This window comes from Bos javanicus, chromosome 3 (genome assembly GCF_032452875.1).
Source record: "Bos javanicus breed banteng chromosome 3, ARS-OSU_banteng_1.0, whole genome shotgun sequence".
In the NCBI taxonomy this organism is placed as follows: Eukaryota; Metazoa; Chordata; class Mammalia; order Artiodactyla; family Bovidae; genus Bos; species Bos javanicus.
Window position 1 is genome coordinate 7,120,632 of NC_083870.1, and position 24,330 is coordinate 7,144,961.

Consider the following 24,330-nt stretch of genomic DNA (forward strand, 5'->3'; position numbering starts at 1 on the left):
GGGACCTGGCCTACTTAACCGCTGCCAGACAGCCACAGCGCCCAGATCAATTCTGGAGCTATGTGGGCCCAGCCTGTGGCCATGCGGGTGCCAGCTACAACCCAGCTTTGGTTCAAGGCTTGATTATACTTTGACTCGCACCCTTGAACTTCTTGTCCATCTAAGAGCAGGAAGCTAGTGCAGCCAGGCAAGCCTCATGCTGGGGTCAGGAAAGTGGTCCAAAGGTTCACTATTTATGCACTGAGATCTACTCTGGAAATGCTTAAGAGTCAGCTGAGCAACACCTTTGCCCACGTACCTTGAAGGCCAAGGCAGGGCCTTTCTACACCAGCTCTGAACCAATTTAGGGAGAGGCTGGGAGAGGTCTTGAGGTCTGAGACCAAATCAGAACACTGTGAAGGAGATCTAAGCCTGGTCCCAGTGATAACAGTAGAACCAGACTGATCTTCGAGGAAAAATGGGGACAGTGCATAAATCATGCAACAAGGGACCCCGAGAGTACACCTGTTAGCAAGAAACTGTCTTTATCCTTAGCTCTTCTCAGGAGTCACACAGGAGGACTTGGATACTCCCAGAACAAAGGAAAATGTGTTCCCACCTGAAATGCTGAGGTCACAGTACTACCCATTGGAATTACGGGGATTGCTGGCAGTTTTACAAAGACAGGCAGAAACCTTGCGGTCTGATGGCAATAGAGTCTGGCAACACAAGTAAAAGCTGACCTCACGCCGGACACTGTGCAGAGAAACCAAGTAAGCCAGACTTGATGTATTTTAAAAGCAGGAAAGATGTTAAGAAGACCTATTTATTAATCCACCTATATATATATATCTTACATCATTGTTTACACCCAAATATTTGGATACTAATAAAAAAGCCCTTGGATCAAATGCTACAAAGAGAGTAAGAGAGGGATATGCAGAGAAACCTGTAACTAAAGGCTGGTTTAGGACTGAATCGGTTTGGAGGACAAGAGGAGCTGAAAGCCAGCTGCGAGGTGCGACATGTCAGCTGTATTCCCAGGCAGCAAATGAAGAAGCAAACCGCAGAGCCTGCCTATAAGGACGGCAGAGAGGGCAAGACAACGCTCTGTGAGGACCTTAAGGTACTGTCTGACCCCAACATTTCAGAAGTCTATGGCCCTACCCAAAGTCATTTTACCCATGGGAGATGCTCCGGTGGCCTTTCAGTCATGCCACAGACTGAACAGATTCAACCAGGGCACTGCCAACTATAATCCACAGATTCCAAGTGTGGGAGTGGCTGAACTGGGAGAGGCTCATCAGGTGGGAGTGGCTGAGCTGGGAGAGGCTCATCAGGTGAACTGCAAGCACTGCTCTTCCCCTCTCCTAGCTTCACTGTCTTCTGCAACACAAGCAGTTAAAACAGGGCCAGGAGAGCGATGTCTCCTTGAGACAGATGCTTGATTCTGGGCCAGAGAACCACTCTGAGGGTTTCATCCTGACTGGGAGAGAGACCTGTGATAAATTACAGGACCTGAGGCTTTGCGGACTGTGCATTCTTTGACTACCGCAACACTCTTCTTGTCGTGCAGATTATACGTTTGCAAATAGTTTTGCTTCAGTATTTAGCAGTGACTTCAAATTCAAATGCCTTCCTGATAATATTCATCATGAATATGCATCAAGCTCATTCTTAGATAAATACTAATTACTTGGTAATTGATAGGCTGAAAGAGGAAAATATCGTGGGTTGGAGGATGGATGTGGGCTGCCGAATGGCCCTGTGCTGGAGCATTCCGGCTTTGTGCTCCTGTCAGCCACAACACCCGCCATATCATTAATTACAGGAGATGAATACAATTATTTGACAAAAGGCAGTGATTTTTCCCTCAAATATCAGAAGCCATAAATGACATCCCTCCTCTTTGTTGCTGTTCTGGGAATACCTGCAGATCCTCCCAGTATCAGCACATATCCTTTTGGATTATGGTCAGTATTTTTAAAAAGGTTCAAATCACTTGGGAGCAGTGCCCCACTGATTTTATTCTCTTGAAACCCGGTTGCAAAAGGCACCCACAAGGCTGGGCCTCAGGCCCAGGTCAATGTGAGACTGCTATAAGAAGGTCTTTTCAAGACTCAAGTCATTGCATCACTTTGGTTAGGCTGCCGGATGCTTCCTCAAGGGGTTTGTGTTGGGAAGGACAGCTCTGCCTGTGTGATTCACTCCACCTGGGGGTCATGAGAAGAGTAGGAGAAGAAATGACAAGGATCAATAACAGCTCTCTAGAGAAGGCTTATTATTCTCACTCCAGAATGCAGAAGACCTCAGAGGCCAGCCTGATTGAGCAGATGTAGAATGCCAATGCCAAGAGCTGCCTTTCCAGATCTTTCACCAACTCTCCAAACCCTGAAGTCCCCGCTTCTCACTATTTTCATCTACCCATTAGGTCCTGACCCCATCTGACTCTTACCTTAGGAGTCAGCCTTCGAATGGTACCAATGATGCGTCCACCATCCCCTGATTGCCCAGAGAGAAGATGAAGCTCAGACTCACAAGTTCCAAGGAAGATGTGGACGACCATGCCTTCCACAGAAAGCAAGCAGAAGGGATCCCTGCTAAAAGCAGCAGGGACATCAGCTCACCCCTCCTTTATAAAGCAACAGCAGCCCAGTGAATCCTTAAGGCTCAAACAGTGCTTGATTCCTGAAAGCTAAGCTAGTTCTTCCCATTATGGCTCAAATACCTAAGTTCCTGAAAGGAAATGTACAAGAGAAGGAGAAGAGGGTAGCAGAGGATGAGCTGGTGAGAAAGCATCACCCACTGACTCAATGGACATGAATGTGAGCAAATTCAGGGAGACAGTGGAAGACAGAAGAGCCCAGCGTGCTATAGTCCATGGGACTGCAAAGAGCTGGACAGGACTTAGCAACTGAACAACAGCAAGTTCCTGGAAGTTAAATCCCGTTATAATCAAGGCCAGTATGGTATCAAGTCCTGCCTGGAGAAATCTTTACATAAATAGAGAAATCCTGCCTGGAATGAGTAGATGACTAAAGGAGGCATGGAAACCTCTATGGACAAGGTTTCCAGGATGGTAGACTCTGCAGGGGCATTTGGCACAAATTCATATTTTAATTCCTTTAAGCGTGGTATCACAAAGTCACACCTATCCTCACATCTGTTCTGACTCCAGAAGCATCCCTTCTCACCCACACACCAGGAAAAGAAGGCAGGAAAGGAAGGGTGAAATTATGTTCCTTAGTAAGTTCAAGTCATGACCCAACAACATCCAGCCAAGCCAGCCAAGCCCAACTCAGAGTGGGGGATACATGGGAAACCAAAATGTTTTTTCCCATTTCATCTGCATCCCCCCTTTCTCCTCTCCCCACCTCCCCCCTTCCCCAACAAGCAATGATCCAACAGCATGAGCCATCCCTTATAGCTCCCTAGGTTTTAAAACCTGCCCGGTGCCCCTCGCTAGGGAAGGTGCGTCAAGCCCATGAGAGTGGAGCCTGCGAAGAAGGGAGGAGGCTGAGGAGAACCTGGGCCACCGCCACTTGCGTCTGCTGCTGCTGCTGCTGGAGGAGCTGCTGGAGGAGCTGCATCTGGTGATGGGTGGACAGCGGCGTGCCCGCACCCAGGTCCGGGGGCTTCGGGGAAGAAGAGGGAAGCAGCATCCTGGGCGAAGCTGTCAGCATGGGCTCCTGGGGGTGGGGCGGGACCTGGAAGAGAGGAGAAGACAGGGTGTGAGCCTGGGCACGTGCCTCCTTTACACAACTTACTCTGTCTTCAATATACACAGTATGTCTAGTACGAGGCTGGGGTGAAATGGCCCACTTATAACCAAGAGCTGGAAATGCTGCGTCTTCAATGGAAATGTGGACAGGACACCCCCGCCCCCAACCACCCCCAGAGGAGATGATCTGATGGCCCGGGCTGGGACCACAGAGTCAGAAAACCCTATTTGTATAGCTGAGTTCCTGATGCGATATGATGGGAGCCCAGGCAGCTGATCCTGTTCCATTTCTTGCCCATGGCTTCCAACTCTACCACACTGTTGAGTTACCTGAGGTTCTGGTCTTGGATCTATTTCTATGAAAGGCAGCTACCTACACCTTGCTATGAGGCAGCTTCTACCTTCACTCTGCTGTGTCCTCAGGGCTCTCTCCTCCCGGGTCTGCAGGGTCTCCCGAGTTGACCACTGGAGGAAGAGGCCATGAGGGAGGTGCTCCAACCCGGCACCACCTCCTCACCATGGGAGCTCCAGAGAAGAAAGTCTGGACACACACCGAACGTGGGCTGGGGAGATCCTCTCTCCGAAAGGGGAAAGCAGCTTCCATTCCCTTCCCTCCCGTCTCCCTCCTAATAGCTGGACACTGTCACCAGGCAGCTTCTGTGAGCCAGAGAATTCCGCTGCAGCCGCTCTGCCGCAGGCCCTTCTTTAGGTGTGCGAGGGGAAGCGCCGGGGACAGAGGGCTTCTGCCGCGCAGAGTGCAAGCTGGGCGCCACAGAAAATATCAGGCAGACAATACGGAACAATACCGCCCCTCAAACTAGACAGGTCTCCCCTTCCGATGAACTAGCCTAATGACCTCCTCTTGGGAAAAGCTGTTACATGGTGAGGAAAGAGAGGCACTCAGGATACAGGGGACTGGCAGGGAGTCTGAGGCCAGGGCAATCTGTCAGAATTTTCCTTCTGTGAGTGTGTGCCAGGGGCTGTGTGTGTGTGTGTGGGGGGCGGAGCTGTGTGTGTGTGGTGGGGGCCGTGTGTGTGTTTCAGGGGGCCGTGTGTCGGGGGGTGGGTAGGGGCAGTGTGTGGGGGCAGGGGCCAGAGGTGTTGGTTTTGTCTTCAGGTTGGGAGTTCTCAGTTTCACCTGGATCATATCAGAAACCCCTTGAGGGCATCTGTCATCTCACCCATAAAAACAGGAGGTTGAAATGGAGGATGCCTAAGGTGGTCTTGCAGTTTCCAGCCTCCAGTGGGCCAATTTCCAGCCTCCCCAGGAGCATCAAAGGCACACGATCCTAGCCACAGGCAGAGACAGCCCAAACTCACCCTGGTCCTTCAGCTAAGCCCCAGGGGATCGCACTGTGTTGTGCAAGAATTAGCCACATGCACAGGTATTGTGCTCCGATGAGGTGCTATCAAAGCTGGGGCTTCCAGTGAGAAGGGAATTGAGTACTGATGGACCCTGGAGGGTAATGCATGTCAGAAATGAGCTCTGTGAAATCCTGACATACAGCCACATTTAGCATCAATTCACAGGGTCTGAATCTCCAGATTCAGTTTGAAAGGAAGTAACACATGCTCTGGAGCCACCACTGTGCTGGCAGAGGCTAAGAGGTGACGGACGGGGGCTGAGGCCATGACACAGGCCACTCTGGGAGGTGACATGCATGCAGATGTGCAGATCACCTGGGTGGGCTGCCTCCTGCCTACCTTGGGGTCTGTGTGGGAGCCTCCTTCCTTCCCTACAGCATCAAGGTCGGTCACACCTCGGCTGAATTCCAGGGCATCGTTCCCTGGGAGTGGGACCTCTACCGCATCGATGTCCGTCTCCTCTGCAGTGGCCGTGGAGGTCCTCTCGGCTCCGGTGAGCTGGCGACCTACAGGGACAACAGAGAGGGTGGGAAGGGAAGAGTCACACCAAGAACAGCATCCTCCTGCCCAACACTTCAGTTTCCAATCATGTCACGCTTCGGGACACCATTGGTTCAGTAACATTTTCATATATCTTTTCAACTCAAGTCTATTAAATGTCCTGGAGAAGGAAATGGCAAACCACTCCAGTACTCTTGCCTGGAAACTCCCATGGACGGAGGAGCCTGGTAGGCTGCAGTCCATGGGATCGCTGAGCAACTTCACTTTCACTTTTCACTTTCACGCATTGGAGAAGGAAATGGCAACCCATTCGACTGTTCTTGCCTGGAGAATCCCAGGGATGGGGGAGCCTGGGGGGCTGCCGTCTATGGGGTCGCACAGAGTTGGACATGACTGAAGCGACTTAGCACCAGCAGCAGCAGCCATTAAATGTCCAATCCAATAAGACGTTCTGATTTTAATATCTTCTCAAAGTTCTGAAACAAAGACATTTCCTCAAGGCTGGGCATGACTGCTTTGTCAGGCTGGCGTGATGTTTTCACTGATAGGGTGTGGGGAACCTGCAAGAAAGGGATGACAGCCACCTCGACCTCATTCAAACTCAGAAGTGGAAACAGTAGGGAAAAAAGTATTCTTTCAGTCGTGTCTGATTCTTTGCAACCCCGTGGACTGTACCCCACCAGATTCCTCTGTCCATGGGATTTCCCAGACAAGAACACTGGAGTGGGTTGCCACTTTCTACTCCAGGGGATCTTCCTGATCCAGGGATTGAACTGGTGTCTCTTGCATTAGCAGGCAGATTCTTTACCACTGAGCCACCAGGGAAGCCCCCAAAGGTTTTAGCACGAAAAAAATTACATAAATAGATAGGTGTATTTTTCAGTTCAGTCACTCAGTCGTGTCGAACTCTTTGCAAACCCATGGACTGCAGCACACCAGGCTTCCCTGTCCATTACCAACTCCTGGAGGTTACTCAAACTTATATCTGAGGCGGTGATGCCATCCAACAATCTCATCCTCTGTTGTCTGCTTCTCCTGCCTTCGATCTTTCCCAGCATTAGGGTCTTTTCCAGCGAGTCAGTTCTTTGCATCAGGTGGCCAAAGTATTGGAGTTTCAGCTTCAGCATCAGTCCTTTCAATGAATATTCAGGACTGATCTCCTTTAGGATAGACTGTTCGGATCTTCTTGCAGTCCAAGGGACTTTCAAGAGTCTTCTCCAACACCACAGTTTAAAAGCATCAATTCTTCAGCACTCAGCTTTCTTTATAGTCCAACTCTCACATCCATACATGACTACTGGAAAAATAGCTTTGACTAGATGGACGTTTGTTGGCAGAGTAATGTCTCTGCTTTTAAATATGCTGTCTAGGTTGATCATAGCTTTTCTTTCAAGGAGGATGCATCTTTTAATTTCATAGCTGCAGTCACCATCTGCAGTGATTTTGGAGCCCCCAAAATGAAGTCTGTCACTGTTTCCACTATTTCCCCATCTATTTGCCATGAAGTGATTGGACTGGATGCCATGATCTTAGTTTTCTGAATGTTGAGTTTTAAGCCAACTTTTTCACTCTCTTCTTTCACTTTCATCAAGAGGCTCTATAGTTCTTCACTTTTTGCTACAAGGGTGGTGTCATCTGCATAACTGAGGTTAATGATATTTCTCCCAGCAATCTTGATTCAGCTTGTGCTTCATCCAGCCTGGGATTTCGCATGATGTACTCTGCATATAAGTTAAATAAGCAGGGTGACAATATGCAGCCTTGACATACTCCTTTCCTGATTTGGAACCAGTCTGTTGTTCCATGTCCAGTTCTAACTGTTGCTTCCTGACCTGCATATAGGTTTCTCAGGAGGTAGGTCAGGTGGTCTGGTTTTCCCATCTCTTGAAGAATTTTCCACAGTTTGTTGTGATCCACACAGTCAAAGGCTTTAGCACAGTCAAAAAAGCAGATGTTTTTCTGGAACTCTCTTGCTTTTTCCATGATCCAATGGATGTTGGCAATTTGATCTCTAGTTCCTCTGCCTTTTCTAAATCCAGCTTGAACATCTGGAAGTTCTTGGTTCATGTAGTGTTGAAGTCTCACTTGGAGAATTTTGAGCATTACTTTGCTAGCGTGTGAGATGAGTGCAACTGTGTGGTAGTTTGAACATTCTTTGGCATTGCCTTTCTTTGGGATTGGAATGAAAATTGACCTTTTCCAGTCCTGTGGCCACTGCTGAGTTTTCCAAATTTGCTGGCATATGGAGTGCAGCACTTTCACAGCGTCTTCTTTTAGGATTTGAAATAGCTCAATTGGGATTCCATTACCTCCACTAGCTTTGTTCATAGTAATGTTTCCTAAGGCCCACTTGACTTCACATTCCAGGATGCCTGGCTCCAGGTAAGTGATCACACCATTGTGGTTATCTGGGTCATTAATATCTTTTTTTGTATAGTTCTTCTGTGTATTCTTGCCACCTTTTCTTAGTATCTTCTGCTTCTGTTAGGTCCATACCATTTCTGTCTTTTATGGTGCCCATCTTTGCATGAAATGTTCCCTTGGTATCTCTAATTTCCTTGAAGAGATCTCTAGTCCTTCCCATTTTATTGTTTTCCTCTATTTCTTTGCACTGATCACTGAGGAAGGCTTTCTTATCTCTCCTTGCTATTCTTTGGAACTCTGCATTCAGATGGGTATATCTTTCCTTTTCTCCTTTACCTTTAGTTTCTCTTCTTTCCTCAGCTATTTGTAAGGCCTCCTCAGCAACCATTTTGCCTTTTTGCATTTCTTTTTCTTGGTGATGGTTTGATCACTGCCTCTGGTACACTGTCACAAACCTCTGTCCATGGTTCTTCAGGCACTCTGTCTATCAGATCTAATCCCTTGAATCTATTTCTCACTTCTACTGTATAATTGTAAGGAATTTGATTTAGGTCAAATCTAAATTTGGAGAAGGCAATGGCACCCCACTCCAGTACTCTTGCCTGGAAAATCCCATGGACAAAGGAGCCTGGTAGGCTGCCAACCATGGGGTCGCAAAGAGTCGGACAGGACTGAGCGACTTCACTTTCACTTTTCCCTTTCATGCATTGGAGAAGGAAATGGCAACCCACTCCAGTGTTCTTGCCTGGAGAATCCCAGGGATGGGGTAGCCTGGTGGGCCGCCGTCTATGGGGTCGCACAGAGTCAGACACGACTGAAGCGACTTAGCAGCAGCAGCAGCAAATCTGAATGGTCTGGTGGTTTTCCCTACTTACTTCAATTTAAATCTGAATTTGTCAATAAGGAGTTCATGATCTGAGCCACAGTCAGCTCCCAGTCTTGTTTTTGGTGACTGTATAGAGCTCCTCCATCTTTGGCTGCAAAGAATATAACCAATCTGATTTCAGTGTTGACCATCTGGTGATGTCCATGTGTAGAGTCTTCTCTTGTGTTGTTGGAAGAGGATGTTTGCTATGACCAGTGCATTTTCTTGGCAAAACTCTTTTAGTCTTTGCCCTGCTTCATTCCGTATTCCAAGGCCAAATTTGCCTGTTAGTCCTGGTATTTCTTAACTTCCTACTTCTCCATTCCAGTCCCCTATAATGAAAAGGACATCTTTTTCGGGTGTTAGTTCTAGAAGGTCTTGCAGGTCTTCATAGAACCAGCTTCTTCAGCGTTACTCATTGGGGCATAGACTTGGATTACTGTGATATTGAATGGTTTGCCTTGGAAATGAACAGAGATCATTCTGTTGTTTTTGAGACTGCATCCAAGTACTGCATTTTGGACTCTTTTGTTGACTATGATGGCTACTACATTTCTTCTAAGGGATTCCTGCCCACAGTAGTAGATATAATAATGGTCATCTGAGTTAAATTCACCCATTCCAGTCCATTTTAGTTTGCTGATTCCTAAAATGTTGATGTTCACTCTTGCCATCTCCTGTTCGACCACTTCCAATTTACCTTGATTCATGGACCTAACATTCTAGATTTAGGTCTTATCAATATTGCTCTTTATAGCATCGGACTTTACTTCCATCACCAGTCACATCTACAGTTGGGTGTTGTTTTTGCTTTGGCTCCATCTCTTCATTCTTTCTGGAGTTATTTCTCCACTGATCTCCAGTAGCATATTGGGCACCTATCAACCTGGGGAGTTTATCTTTCAGTGTCCTATCTTTTTTCCTTTTCATACTGTTCATGGGGTTCTCTAGGAAAAATACTGGTTTGCCATTCCCTTCTGCAGTGGACCACGTTTTGTCAGAACTCTCCACCATGACCCATCTGTCTTGGGTGGCCCTACACGGCATGGCTCATAGTTTCACTGAGTTAGACAGGCTGTTTTCCAGGTGATTAGTTTGGTTAGTTTTCTGTCTGCCCTCTGATGGTGAAGGATAAAAAGCTTATGGAAGCTTCCTGATGGGAAAGACTGACTGAGGGGGAAACTGGGTCTTGTTCTGATGGGTGGGGACATGCTCAGTAAATCTTTAATCCAATTTTCTGTTGATGGGTGGGCTGTGTTCCCTTCCTGTTGTTTGACCTGAGGCCAAACTATGGTGGAGGTGATGAAGATGATGGTGACCTCTTTCAAAAGGTCCCATGCACGCACTGCTGCACTCAGTGCCCCCGACGCTGCAGCAGGCCACTGCAGACCCACGCCTCCACCAGAGCCTCCTGGACACTCAGGGGCATGTGTGGGTCAGTCTCTTGTGGGGGTCACTGCTCTTTTCTCCTGGGTCCTGGTGTGTACAAGGTTTTGTTTGTGCCCTCCAAGAGTCTGTTTCCCCAGTCCAGTGTAAGTTCTGGTGGCTCTATGGTGGGGTTGATGGCGACCTCCTCCAAGAGGGCTTATGCCATACCGAGGTCTGCTGCACCCAGAGCCCCTGCCCCTGCGGTAGGTCACTGCTGACCCGTACCTCCACAGGAGACACTCACACACAGCTCTGGCTCAGTCTCTGTGGGGTCTCTGGGTCTTGGTGCACACAAGCTTTGCTTGAGCCCTCTGAGCGTCCCTGACAGGCATGGGGTTTGACTGTAAAAGTGATTTCACCCCTCCTACTGTCTTGCTGGGGCTTCTCCTTTTCCCTTGGACATGGGATATCTTTTTTTGGTGGGATCCAATGTTCTCCTGTCGATGGTTGTTCAGCAACAAGTTGTAATTTTGAGTTCTTGCAGGAGAAGATGAGTGCACGTCCTTCTACTCCACCATCTTGTTATTCTTGGCGTATTTCTAGAAAATTTTATTTTGTATCGAAGCATGCATGCATACTAAGTTGCTTCAATTGTGTCCAACTCTGTGCGACCCCACGGGCTGAAGCCCACCAGGCTTCTCTGTCCATGGAATTCTCCAGGAAAGAACACTGGAGTGGTTAGCCATTTCCTTCTCCAGGGTACCTTCCAGACCCAGGGATTGAACCCAGGTTTCCTGCATTGCAGGTAGATTCTTTACCATTTGAATAACCTTGAATGGGGCATCCAGAGAGGTAGGGGTTTCCTCCACCACACTCCTATCGGGCTGTCAGGAAAGGGGTAAATCACCTCACTCCCTGGGCCCCAGTTCCTTCAACTCTACACGGAGGCTGAGTTAAAATGGGTGGGAGGGTTGCAGGCCTGGGGGGAGGGATGTGGAAATAAGGAGATTTGAGGCCCCAGCACACACAAAATCTTTCTCTAATCCTCAGACCCTGTCTCTGACCATCCTCCTTCAAGAACACAAGCTAGGGACAGGCCTGGAGACAGCGGCAGTGGCACAGAAGAGATAGGCAGCTGGTCTGTCATGCTTTGTCTATTTCCCACTTGCTTCTTCCCACTGACCATGTCTTTGATCACATGCTCAGCAAATGTATCAAAGTCCTACTGTTTCTTATTTTTCTTCATTCTCTGCTCTTCTCTCTTTCTTGGACTCTATAGAAACAACTGGAGATTCTCAGGCATTTCCCAGGAAATACCTTTTCCTCTACATTCAGGATTAGGTTCATCACTAACTGTCTTCAAATAAAGCTTTGAAACTTTCAGAGACTAAGCACCAATTGTAAAACTGCACAGAGTAACATAAGTAGGAAGTATGAAGTGTTGATTCCCTAAACCTCAAGCCAACTCAGGGAGCCAGGCTTTGGTCATTTGCGGGCCTGCCTTGTAGTACAAATAGTTCTAACAGGCCTTTCCATGCAAACCCACATGAGTCATCGGGGGAAGCAAGCCTGGTGTGTGCATATACATGTATTTATTTAACATTCAAAAATCATTTTACTCTTTAAAATTTTCATTGGAGTATGTGTGTTTGTGTGTGTGCTCAGTCATCTCTGACTCTGTGACCCTATGCTCCTCTGTCCATGGGATTTTCCTGGCCGGAATACTGGAGTAAGTTGCCATCTCCCACTCCAGGGGATCTTCTCGACCCAGGGATCGAAATTGCATCTCTTATGTCTCCTGCATCGCAGGCAGATTCTTTACCACTGAGCCACTAGGGAGGCCCTTACTGGAATATAGTTGATTTAAAACATTGTGTTAGTTTCAGCTGTACAGCAAAGTGAGTCACTGATACATATACATATGAAAGTGAAAGTCACTTAGTCGTGTCTTGACTCTTTTTGATCCCATGGACTATACAGTTCATGGAATTCTCCAGGCCACAGTAGTGGAGTGGGTAGCCTTTCCCTTCTCCAGGGGATCTTCCCAACCCAGGGGTCAAACCCAGGTCTCCCACATTGCAGGAGGATTCTTTACCAGCTGAGCCACAAGGGAAGCCCCCAAATACTGGAGTGGGTAGCCTATCTACTCTTTTTAAAATTCTCTTCCCATAGCCTAGTATTTCAGAAGCAGACAGTGTGCTTGGTTTTCCTTCTGGCTGCTCTAGGAGCTGGGAGATGACCGTTGAGTGTTGCGATGGCATGTGACAGAAAGGAGGACCCTGGACCATGGCCCAGCAGGGCAGTTCTTCTGCCTCTTTGTCAACCAGCCAGCAGGAGCATAGAGAGCAGGCTGCTTTTTACCACCTCCTGCACCCAGAAGTGACCTTCTTGATAATTAGGAGGTTTACCCTGTGACAGGGAGGCCTGGTGGATAATCCGTGTCTATTTCTCAGTAGGCAGATAGTGCTGGGAACTGAGCATCTGGTCCTCCTTGCCCCTAGAGGAACAGATAGGGTGAAATGGGCCTGCACTTGAGGAGAGCTTTCCATCAGTCATTAGGGAAGACTGGCTTCCACAGCACGGGGAAGCCATCTGTCAAGTGCTCTTAATTAGCAAAAGCAAAGTCAACTGTGTCCTGATCTTGAGGCCAAGGGTGTGTTTCATTCACATCTCCCATGGATCTGGCACAGAGAAGGTGTTTAGTAAATACTTACAAAAGTAACAGTGTTATCACAGAGTACAAAACAGGGAAGTGGGCTCTACAGGGAGGCTGCCCCTCAGCCCTGGAAATCCTAATACAGTAAGTTCCCTACATACAGACCTTCAAGTTGCAAACTTTCAAAGATGCAGATGTGCATTCACATGGCCAATCATGTACGTTAGTTCACGTGTCTGGTATACACTGTCACACGAGCACATCTTCCATAAGTGGTTCTGCTTCTGTGTACTTTACTGGACAGTACTGTACAGTATCTTTATTTTCAGCCTGGATGTACAGAAGTAAGTGTAAAACCAGCAGTGATGTGGCCGGTACTACTGTACTTTTCAAGGTGCCGTACCATATGATTAAAAATGGGTTTTTGTGTGTTTGTCTTTTATGTGTTATTTGTGTGAAAAGTATTGCAAATCTATCGCAGTGCAGTACTACATAGCTGATTGTGTTAGCTCGGTACCTAGACTAACTTTGTTGGACTTAGAAACACACACTCAGACCAGAATTCATTCGTATGTAGGGGACTGACTGTAATGAGAACTGAGCAGCACCCTGCAGAGGGTCTGGAGACATGCAGGCCAGAAACTCACAAGGGACTGAAAAATCTCCGAGATTCTAGTTCTGCTTCTGGGAAAGTCATTAAAAAATAAACTTCTCAGCCATTCTCTTTGTACTAGGAGAGTTTCCAAACCAACACTGATGTAAGTGAATCACCAACTAGGGGCTGCTTTCTGAGACAATTTCTGCCACTCAGAGGGTCCTCTGATGATCACATTTGGATACTTACAGATTTAATACAGCTGACGGGTAGAGAGCATGCATACCTATTTTATTATACTTCACAGACACTTCATTTGTACAAATTGAAGGCTTCTGGCAAATCTGCACCATTTTTCTAACAGCATTTGCTTACTTTGTGCTTCTGTGTCATGTTTTGGTAATTCTCACAATATTTCAAACTTTTTCATTGCCTGTTATTAGTTGTTATTCATTATCTGTTATGATCTGTGATCAGTGATCTTTAAAATTTTTTTTTAATTTTTTAATTGGAGGATAATTGTTTTACAGTGTTGTGCTGGTCTCTGCTGTACAACAACGCGAATCAGCCCTAAGTATACATATATCCTCCTTTCTCCTGAGCCTCCCTCCCACCCCGCTCCCCACATCTCACCTCCCTAGGTCGTCATGGAGCACCAGGCTGAACTCCCTGTGTTATACAGCAATGTTCTCACTAGCTATCCATTTTATATAAGGATATTTCATATGTGTGTATTTCAGTTCTACTCTCTCAATTTGTCCTACCCTCTCCTTTACCTACTATGACCTCAAGTCTGTTCTCTATGTCTGTGTTTCTATTCCTGCCCTGCAAATAGGTTCATCAGTACCATTTTTCTAGGTTCCATATATATGCATTAGGATACAGCATTTGTTTTTCTGATCTACTTCACTCTGTATAACCTCCAATGTTACTATTGTAATTATTTTGGGGCAGTGTAAACTGTACCCATATAAGACAGTAAACTTAACAAATGTGTTTTATTTTTTACAAATGTGATATAGAATTATAGAATATTCAGACTGAAAGTATTTTCCAGGTGGACAGCAAAGGGACTCAGCCATATACATACACATATCCATGCTCCCCCAAACTCCCCTCCCATCCAGCCTGCACATAACACTGAGCAGAGTTCCCTGTGCTATGCAATGGGTCCTTACTGGTTATCTGTTTTAAATATAGCAGTGTGTATCTGACTGCTTCGCTTGCTGCCATTTCTGCCCCCCACTCCTCTCTACCACCACTGTGCCCATCTCTTTCTTCTTCTTGGGCCTCCCTGTTCCATAAGATACAACAATATTGAAATTAGGCCATGTAATAACCTACACTGGCCTCTAAGTATTCAAAAGAAAGGAAGAGTCACGTATCTCTCACTTTTAAATCTAAAGCTACATAGGATTAAGCTAACCGAGGAAGGCATGTTGAAAGCCAAAACAGGTCAAAAGCAAGGCTTACTGCAACAGTGAGCCAAGCTGTGAACACCTAAATCAGAGCAAAGCCCTAACTCTCTTAAATTTTGTAATGCCTGAGAGAAGTTAGAAAGCTGCATAAGAAAAGTTTGAAGTTAGCAGAGGTCGGTTCATGAGGTTTAAGGAAAGAAGCCATAACCATAAAAAAAAAAAAAAAAGTACAAACAAGTGCTGATGTAGAAGCTGCAGCAAATTATCAAGAAGATCTAGCTAAGATCACTAACGAAGGTGTCTATGCTAAATAACAGGTTTTCCACATAGTGGAAACAGCCTTACATTGGAAAGATGCTGCCATTCAGGACTTTCATAGTTAGAGAGGAGAAGTCAATGCCAGACTTCAAAACTTCAAAGGACAGGCTGACTATTGTTATTAACGGAGCTAATGTAGCCAGTGACTTCAAGTTGAAGCCAATGTTTATTTACCATTCTGAAAATCCTAGGGCCTTTAAGAATTATGCTACATCTACCCTGCCTGTGCCCTACAAAGGGAACGACAAAGCCTAGATAGCAGCACATCTGTTGACAACATGATTACTTGATATTTTAAGCCCACTGTTGAGACCTACTGCTTAAAAAAGATTCCTTTCAAATTATTACTGCTCATTGACAATGCACCCAGTCACCTAAGAGCTCTGATGGAGATGTACAATGAGATTAATGTCGTTTTCATGCTTGCTAGCGCAACATTCATTCTGCAGCCCATGGATCAAGGAGTAATTTCAACTTTTGAGTCTTTATTTAGGAAATATATTTCATAATGTTATAGCTTCCATAAATAGCAATTCTTCTGATGAATCTGGGCAAAACAAATTGAAGGCCTTCTGGAAAGGATTCACCATTCCAGATGCCATTAAGAATATTCTGATTCATGTGAAGAGGCCAAAATGTCTCCATGAACAGGAGTTTGGAAGAAGTTGATTCCAACAACATGGATGACCTTGAGGGGTTCAGAACTTCAGTGGAGGAAATAACTGCAGATATGGTGGGAATAGCAAGGCAACTAGCATAAGAAGGGGTCTGAAGATGTGACTGAATCCTCACGATAAACCTGAACAGATGAGGAACTAGCATAAGAAGGGGGTCTGAAGATGTGACTGAATTCTCACGATAAACCTGAACAGATGAGGAACTAGCATAAGAAGGGGGTCTGAAGATGTGACTGAATTCTCACGATAAACCTGAACAGATGAGGAACTAGCATAAGAGGGGGGTCTGAAGATGTGACTGAATTCTCACGATAAACCTGAACAGATGAGGAACTAGCATAAGAAGGGGTCTGAAGATGTGACTGAATCCTCACGATAAACCTGAACAGATGAGGAACTAGCATAAGAAGGGGGTCTGAAGATGTGACTGAATTCTCACGATAAACCTGAACAGATGAGGAACTAGCATAAGAAGGGGGTCTGAAGATGTGACTGAATTCTCACGATAAACCTGAACAGATGAGGAACTGCTTCTTAGGGAGGACCACAGTGGTCTCTTGAGATGGAATCTACTTCTGATAAAGATGTGTAAAGACTACTGAAATGACAACAAAGGCTATGGGATATTACATAGTCTTAGTTGGTAAAGCAGTGGCAGGGTCTGAGAGGCCTGAGTTCAATTTTGTAAGAAGTTCTACCACAGGTAAAACACTATTAAAATGGCATTGCATGCTACAGAGATATTATTTGTGAAAGGAGAAACAACCAATGTGGCAAACGTCATTGCTGCCTTATTTTAAGAAACTGCCTCAGCTCTCTAATCTTCAGCAACCACCACCCTAGTCAGTGAGCAACCATCAGCATTGAGGCAAGACTCTCTACCAGCAGAAAGATTACAGTTTGCTCAGGTGATAGCATTTTAGTCATGAGCTATTTTTAAATTAAAGTATATACAATTTTTTTTAGATATAATACTATTTTACACTTAATAAACTACAGTATAATGTAAAGTGAAACTGAAAGTCACTCAGTTGTGTCTGACTCTTTGTGATCCATGGACTGTAGTCCACGGAATTCTCCAGGCCAGAATACTGGAGTGGGTAGCCTTTCCCTTCTCCAATGGATCTTCCTGACCCAGGAATTGAACTGGGGTCTCCTGCATTGCTGGTGGATTCTTTACCAACTTAGCTATCAGGAAAGCCCTAGTAGAGTGTAAAGATAACTTTAATGTGCACTGGAAAACCAAAAATTTTGTGCTACTCACTTTATTACGATATTCACTTTATTGCCATGGTCTGAAACTGAACCTGTGGTATCTCCTAATGCCTGTACAGTAACAGATTTGTTAGAACCGAGGGGAAAGAACAAGCTAGATGGAGGGATATCATTATTGTGTGTGACCGTCAGCGTATCGCGGCTTCCCTGACAGCTCAGTTGATAAAGAATCCACCTGCAATGCAGGAGACCACAGTGAGAAGTGGGCAGAGAGGAGGGGAGGCCATGGGAGGCACTCTAGACAGAGGGCGAGACAGGGGCAAAGATACTGATGTAGAAAAATCCCCAGCATGGTGGAAGCACTGCAAATGACCCTGACTGAGGAAGAGACAGGAAGGGACCTGACTGAGAAGAGACAGGATTTTATCTTGAAGGAAGAAAAGCAGGCAAGTGATACCAAAAGATTTTCATTCTTTCAAATTTTACCCGAAGGATGATGTAGATGGTAGATCTATAAGGGACAAGATAGAAAGCAGTGCTCTAGGTGAGAAATATGAGAGCTAAAGCTAAAGAGGTGGTGATAACACAGAGCCAAGGACACAAACCTGGAATATCTTCAGGGGGCAGAAATCACAGGACTTGGAAACTAATCGTCTATGGGCAGGGAACGGGGAGGGAAAGAGGGAAAGGCGGAGGAGAGGCAGGGAAGAGACAGGAATACATGTGGAATGAGTTTCACAATTCTGATTGAAGTGACTGAGCAGAGACTGGCATCCTACACAGAAAATTCCAGAGAAGAAGGACTATGGGTAAGAGAATGAAACTGGGAAAGTTTGTAACAGCTAACTGGAGATACCGACTATCCACAAGTGGAGAGTTCAAGATAAGATGTGGCCTAGAGATAAACATAAGTTAAAACTACGGGAAGTGAAAAGTAAAAAAAAAAGCACCAAGGACTAATCCCAGGAGAAATGCCCTGGGGATTTCACCCAAGGGGCAGGTGAAAAAAAAGGATCCTGGAAAGCAGCTAGCAGAAAAAGAAGGAAAGAGTGGCAAGAGCGGAGGTAGGGGGCCCCAGAGCTAGGGAAGGGAGTGATTCATTCCCCGTGATGCACACTGCAGAGAAAGGCTGGTTCAATTTGCCAATCTGACCCTTGTGGCTCAGACGGTAAAGCGTTTGCCTACAATGTGGGAGACCCGGGTTCGATCCCTGGGTCGGGAAGATCCCCTGGAAATGGTTTTCCAGTACTCTTGCCTGGAAAATCCCATGGACGGAGGATCCTCATAGGCTACAGTTCTTGGGGTCACAAAGAGTTGGACATGACTGAGCGACTTCACTTTCACTTTCAGTGACCTGGACAGCTTGTTTCAGGAAATATTGGTAGGCAGCAGATATCAGATCACGGGAGGTTGAAGGGCTAATGGCAAGGGTGGGGTAAAATGCCAACAATGGGGATAAATGTGTGTGGCCTGAAGCTTGACTAGGAAGGAGAGAAAAGAGATAGGCTAGGGGGAGATGCAGGGACAAGAAAGGTGTGATTTTTGTTTTGTTTTTCAGATGGAAAAGACTTGCCCTTATCTATCTGCGGTGGAGAAGAAAGCACAGTGAAAGATTCAGGTGATGATTCAGGAGAGGGAGCTGATAGCTCAGGGTTTCAGAAGAGGCAAGATGAGAAGGCAAAGGCAGGTGGAGGGGTTCATCTGGGTCAGGAGAAGGACACTGGACACTAAGATGGGAGCTTCGGGGACAAGGGGGAAGCAGGAGGGCTGAAGGCAAAGCTGCCTGTGGCCAAGTCCAGGGACCACAGATGGGTGTGAGCCAGTGTCACGGCGCTAAAACAATAGGTAATGCTGGATTAATACAGAACTTCTTACATGTCAGTTATGCCTCAAAACAAAATGGTTGGGAAAAAAAAGAACAAAAGATTATTAGCTCAGTCCAAAAGTGCTTGAAATGGTCACTTTTGGCCTCAAAATTGCAATATTAATAACTTAGACTCAAATAGTGCTTACTGTGTTCCAGGCAGTAGGTTAAGGGATGTACATGTACTATTAACTTACTTATCCTTATAACCACCCTGAAAGTTAGGCACTATTATTATTCCCATTAGACAGACAAAGAAACTGAGGCACACAGCTAGTAAAACTGAAGCTAAGGCTCAAAGCCCGCCAGTCTGGCTTTAAGCTTGGTGCTTTTAACTATTGCACCACCTTGCCTCCCAACAGGCTCACTGCTTCCACCTGTAGTCAGCCACCCTGCTTTATCTTCTTCATTGCACTGACATCCCCTAAAAAGGCCTCGTGTGTCATCTGTTGGATCCTCCACCCCAACTTGCAATGTGGGTTCCTCACCAGCAGGAACCTTGTTGCCTTCTTCACAGTATTCCCAGTTCCCAGAATCAAGCCTTGCATCTGGGGAAACTAATAAATATCCACTGAATGAAGGAAGGGGATGAAACTAAGGAGAAACTAAGCATTAGGCAGCGGTGGCCTGCTGCGATGGAACGGCAGGTGTGGTGGAGCCCGGAAGTGACAGGACATCAGGGGTGTGCTTGCTTGAATAAGCCAGATGCCCGGGTCTGGCAGGTGTAACAGGTACACAGTAAATATTCCTGAGCCACTGGTTACCGTCTAGATGACATGAGTCCTGTTTTAAGAGGCTCTAATCTCCAAAGGGCTCCAAGCCCTTCCCCACATTGGACTGTCTGCCACCATGGGAAGACAGATGCCTCCAGGGGAACAGGATCTCTCCCAGGAAACCTGTCCAGGAGTCAGAGAAACTGCACAAGGCAAAGCAAGGCAAGCAGAACAGGGGCAGAGGCCCCACCTGGCTCTGAGCCCTGGGGGAATGGCCAAGGGCAGCTGCTGCCAAAAGATACAAAGGATAAATCTCCCCCAGGGTAGGGAATGGTGGGAATGAGGGAGGAAAGAAAAGCAGACAGAGAGAGCAAGAGAGGCAGCGCACACAATGAAAGCGAGGACCTTCATTAAAGGCGCTGCTGAAAAACCCAGAAGGGGAAGGGCCCACAAGACATCAAAGAAGACAGCAAAGCCTCCACACATTTGGATTCCTCCAGAGTAAACAAGTTTCCTCGGCACAACAAAGGGCCTGCCTGGGGCAGCTCTACTGGAAAGATAAACACCGAATTAAATGAAAGCTCCCTAATGTGGAAGCAAGACTCTCGTTAAAAGGAAAAGAAAAGCTGCCAGCCCACAGTTCCACTCTGAAGCTTCAAGGTGCCCCATTACAGAGAAAAACCCTGATGGAGTCAATAAACGCTTCTGGGGGAAGCATTTATGGAAAAAGCATTTACGGTAACAAGGAATGTGTTCCTAGCAGCTTACAGACAGTAAGGAAGCAAGTGGGGCTAAAAAGAGGAAGTGACTTTGGGGCTTGATAAGAAAACGTTTCCCATTCCAGATCTGTAGAATTCCAAACACTGATACTCAAAGGCAGTTTCACATCCTGGCCATGGAACCGCACCACAAACACGGGGTAACCATCTAATGTGGCTCTCTCATAAAACCATGGGACTGCAGAGATCTTGTCCACTGTCCTCACAGCATACATGAGGTCATGGAGTTGAGATACTGAACTGGAGAACTAGACGATGGCTAACATATATTTAGAGTATACACTCATCTCACACGCTAGTAAAGTAATGCTCAAAATTCTCCAAGCCAGGCTTCAGCAATATGTGAACCGTGAACTTCCTGATGTTCAAGCTGGTTTTAGAAAAGGCAGAGGAACCAGAGATCAAATTGCCAACATCCACTGGATCATAGAAAAAGCAAGAGAGTTCCAGAAAAACATCTATTTCTGCTTTATTGACTATGCCAAAGCCTTTGATTGTGTGGATCACAATAAACTGCGGAAAAGTCTTCAAATGGGAATACCAGACCACCTGATCTGCCTCTTGAGAAATTTGTATGCAGGTCAGGAAGCAACAGTTAGAACTGGACATGGAACGACAGACTGGTTCCAAATAGGAAAAGGAGTACGTCAAGGCTGTATATTGTCACCCTGTTTATTTAACTTATATGCAGAGGACATCATGAGAAACGCTGGACTGGAAGAAACACAAACTGGAATCAAGATTGCCGGGAGAAATATCAATAACCTCAGATATGCAGATGACACCACCCTTATGGCAGAAAGTGAAGAGGAACTCAAAAGCCTCTTGATAAAAGTGAAAGTGGAGAGTGAAAAAGTTGGCTTAAAGCTCAACATTCAGAAAACGAAGATCATGGCATCTGGTTCCACCACTTCATGGGAAATAGATGGGGAAACAGTGGAAACAGTGTCAGACTTTATTTTTCTGGGCTCCAAAATCACTACAGATGGTGACTGCAGCCATGAAATTAAAAGACGCTTACTCCTTGGAAGGAAAGTTATGACCAACCTAGATAGTATATTCAAAAGCAGAGACATTACTTTACCAACAAAGGTTCATCTAGTCAAGGTTATGGTTTTTCCTGTGGTCATGTATGGATGTGAGAGTTGGACTGTGAAGAAGGCTGAGTGCTGAAGAATTGATGCTTTTGAACTGTGGTGTTGGAGAAGACTCTTGAGAGTCCCTTGGACTGCAAGGAGATCCAACCAGTCCATTCTGAAGGAGATCAGTCCTGGGTGTTCTTTGGAAGGAATGATGCTAAAGCTGAAACTCCAGTACTTTGGCCACCTCATGCGAAGAGTTGACTCATTGGAAAAGACTCTGATGCTGGAAGGGATTGGGGGCAGGAGGAGAAGGGGACGACAGAGGATGAGATGGCTGGATGGCATCACTGACTCGATGGACGTGAGTCTCAGTGAACTCTCGGAGTTGGTGATGGACAGGGAGGCCTGGCGAGCTGCAATTCATGGGATCGCAAAGAGTCAGACACGACTGAGTGACTGATGTGATTTGATCTGATATGCTAGGAATGATGCTGATTTACCTGCATTATCTCCCTACACCTAGCTAGCAGATAAGAAAGATCTAGAAAGACTAGAAAGTTTGCCAAGGATCACCCAGCTAAGATCATGAACTCCTTATTGCAAAATTCAGACTTAAATTGAAGAAATTAGGGAAAACCACTAGACCAGTCAGCTATGACTTAAATCAAATCGCTTATACAGTGGAAGTGAGAAATAGATTCAGGTCATTAGATCTGATAGACAAGAGTGCCGGAAGAACTATGGACAGAGGGTTCGTGACATTGTACAGAAGGCAGGGATCAAGACCATCGCCAAGAAAAAGAAATGTAAAAAGGCAACATGGTTGTCTGAGGAGGCCTTACAAATACCTGAGGAAAGAAGAGAAGCTAAAGGCAAAAATGATAAGGAAAGATATAAGCATCTGAATGCAGAGTTCCAAAGAATAGCAAGGAGAGATAAGAAAGCATTAGGGACCAATACGAAGAAATAGAGGAAAACAACAGAATGGGAAAGACTAGAGATCTCTTCAAGAAAATTAGAGATACCAAGGGAACATTTCATGCAAAGATGGGCACAATAAAGGACAGAAGCAGTATGGGCCTAACAGAAGTAGAAGATACTAACAAGAGGTGATAAGAATACACAGAAGAACTATACAAAAAAGATCTTAATGACCCAGATAACCACGATGGTGTGATCACTCACCTAGAGCCAGACATCCTGGAATGTGAAGTCAACTGGGCCTTAGGAAGCATCACTACGAACAAAGCTAGTGGAGATGATGGAATCCCAGTTGAGCTATTTCAAATTCTAAAAGAAGATGCTGTGAAAGTGCTGTACTCAATATGCCAGCAAATTTGGAAAACTCAGCAGTGGCCACAGGACTGGAAAAGGTCAGTTTTCATTCCAATCCCTAAGAAAGGCAATGCCAAAGAATGCTCAAACTACTTGCACAATTGCACTCATCTCACACGCTAGCAAAGTAATGCTCAAAATTCTCCAAGCCAGGCTTCAACAGTATGTGAACTGAAAACTTCAGGATGTTCAAGTTGGATTTAGAAAAGGCAGAGGAACCAGAGATCAAATTGCCAACATCTGTTGGACCATCAAAAAAGCAAGAGAGTTCTAGAAAAACATCTACTTTTGCTTTATTGACTACACCAAAGCCTTTGACTGTGTGGATCACAACAATTCTTCAAGAGAATTGTGGAAAATTCTTCAAGAGATGGGAATACCAGATCACCTTATCTGCCTTGTGAGAAATCTGTATGCAAGTCAAGAAGCAAAAGTTAGAACTGGGCATGGAACAACAGACTGGTTCCAAATTGGGAAAGAAGTACGTCAAGGCTGTATATTGTCACCCTGCTTATTTAACTTATGCAGAGTACATCTTGTGAAATGCCAGGCTGGATGAAGAACAAGTCGGAATCAAAATTGCCGGGAAAAATATCAATAACCTCAGATACGCAGATGACACCACCCTTATGGCAGAAAGTGAAGAGGAATTAAAGAGCTTCTTGATGAAACTAAAAGAGGAGAGTGAAAAAAAGCTGGCTTAAAACTCAACATTCAAAAAATGAAGATCATGGCATTCTGTCCCATCACTTCATGGCAAATAGATGAGGAAACAATGGAAACAGTGACAGACTTTATTTTTGGGGGCTGCAAACTCACTGCAGATGGTGACTACAGCCATGAAATTCAAAGATGTGTGCTCCATGGAAGAAAAGCTCTGACCATCCTAGACAGCATATTAAAAATCATAGACATTACTTTATTGACAAAGGTCCATATAGTGAAAGCTATGGTTTTTCCAGTAGTCATATGAATGTGAGAGCTGGACCATAAAGAAAGCTGAACGCTGAAGAATTGATGCTTTTCAACTGTGGTGTTGGAGAAGATACTTGACAGTCTCTTGGACTGCAACGAGGTCAAACTAATCAATCCTAAAGGAAATCAGTCCTGAATATTCATTGGAAGGACGGATGTTGAAGCTGAAGCTCCAATACTTTGGCCACCTAATGCGAAGTACTGACTCATTAGAAAAGACCTGATGTTGGGAAAGATTGAAGGCAGGAGGAGAAGGGGACGACAGAGGATGAGATGGTTGGATGGCATCACCGACTGGATGGACATGAGTTTGAGCCAGCTCCAGGAGTTGGTGATGGACAGGGAAGGCTGGAGTGCTGCAGTCCATGGGGTCGCAAAGAGCTGGACACAGCTGAGTGGCTGAACTGACTGACCTAGCTAAGAAATGGCTGACTTAGCATTCAAGCCTAGAATTCACCTGAAAAGTGCCAGAACCCAAGCTCTCCATTGCTTCTCTCGTCTGCGGGTCCAGCACTCCCTCTGTCATACCACACTGCCTTC

The 24,330-nt window shown here is 45.8% G+C and overlaps 1 protein-coding gene across 2 annotated transcripts in view; it reads right to left on the minus strand.

Annotated features, from left to right (window-relative positions):
- The window catches only part of C3H1orf226 (chromosome 3 C1orf226 homolog), a 359,502-nt gene that overhangs the window by 24,421 nt on the left and 310,751 nt on the right, over window positions 1-24,330 (minus strand). For both annotated transcript variants that reach the window (XM_061400275.1, XM_061400264.1), the window contains exons 7-8: window positions 5,405-5,571; window positions 3,507-3,686 (exon numbers count right to left, since the gene is read on the minus strand). In XM_061400275.1, the coding sequence (XP_061256259.1) occupies window positions 3,507-3,686; window positions 5,405-5,571 (347 nt within the window). The remainder of the gene's footprint in view (window positions 1-3,506; window positions 3,687-5,404; window positions 5,572-24,330) is intronic.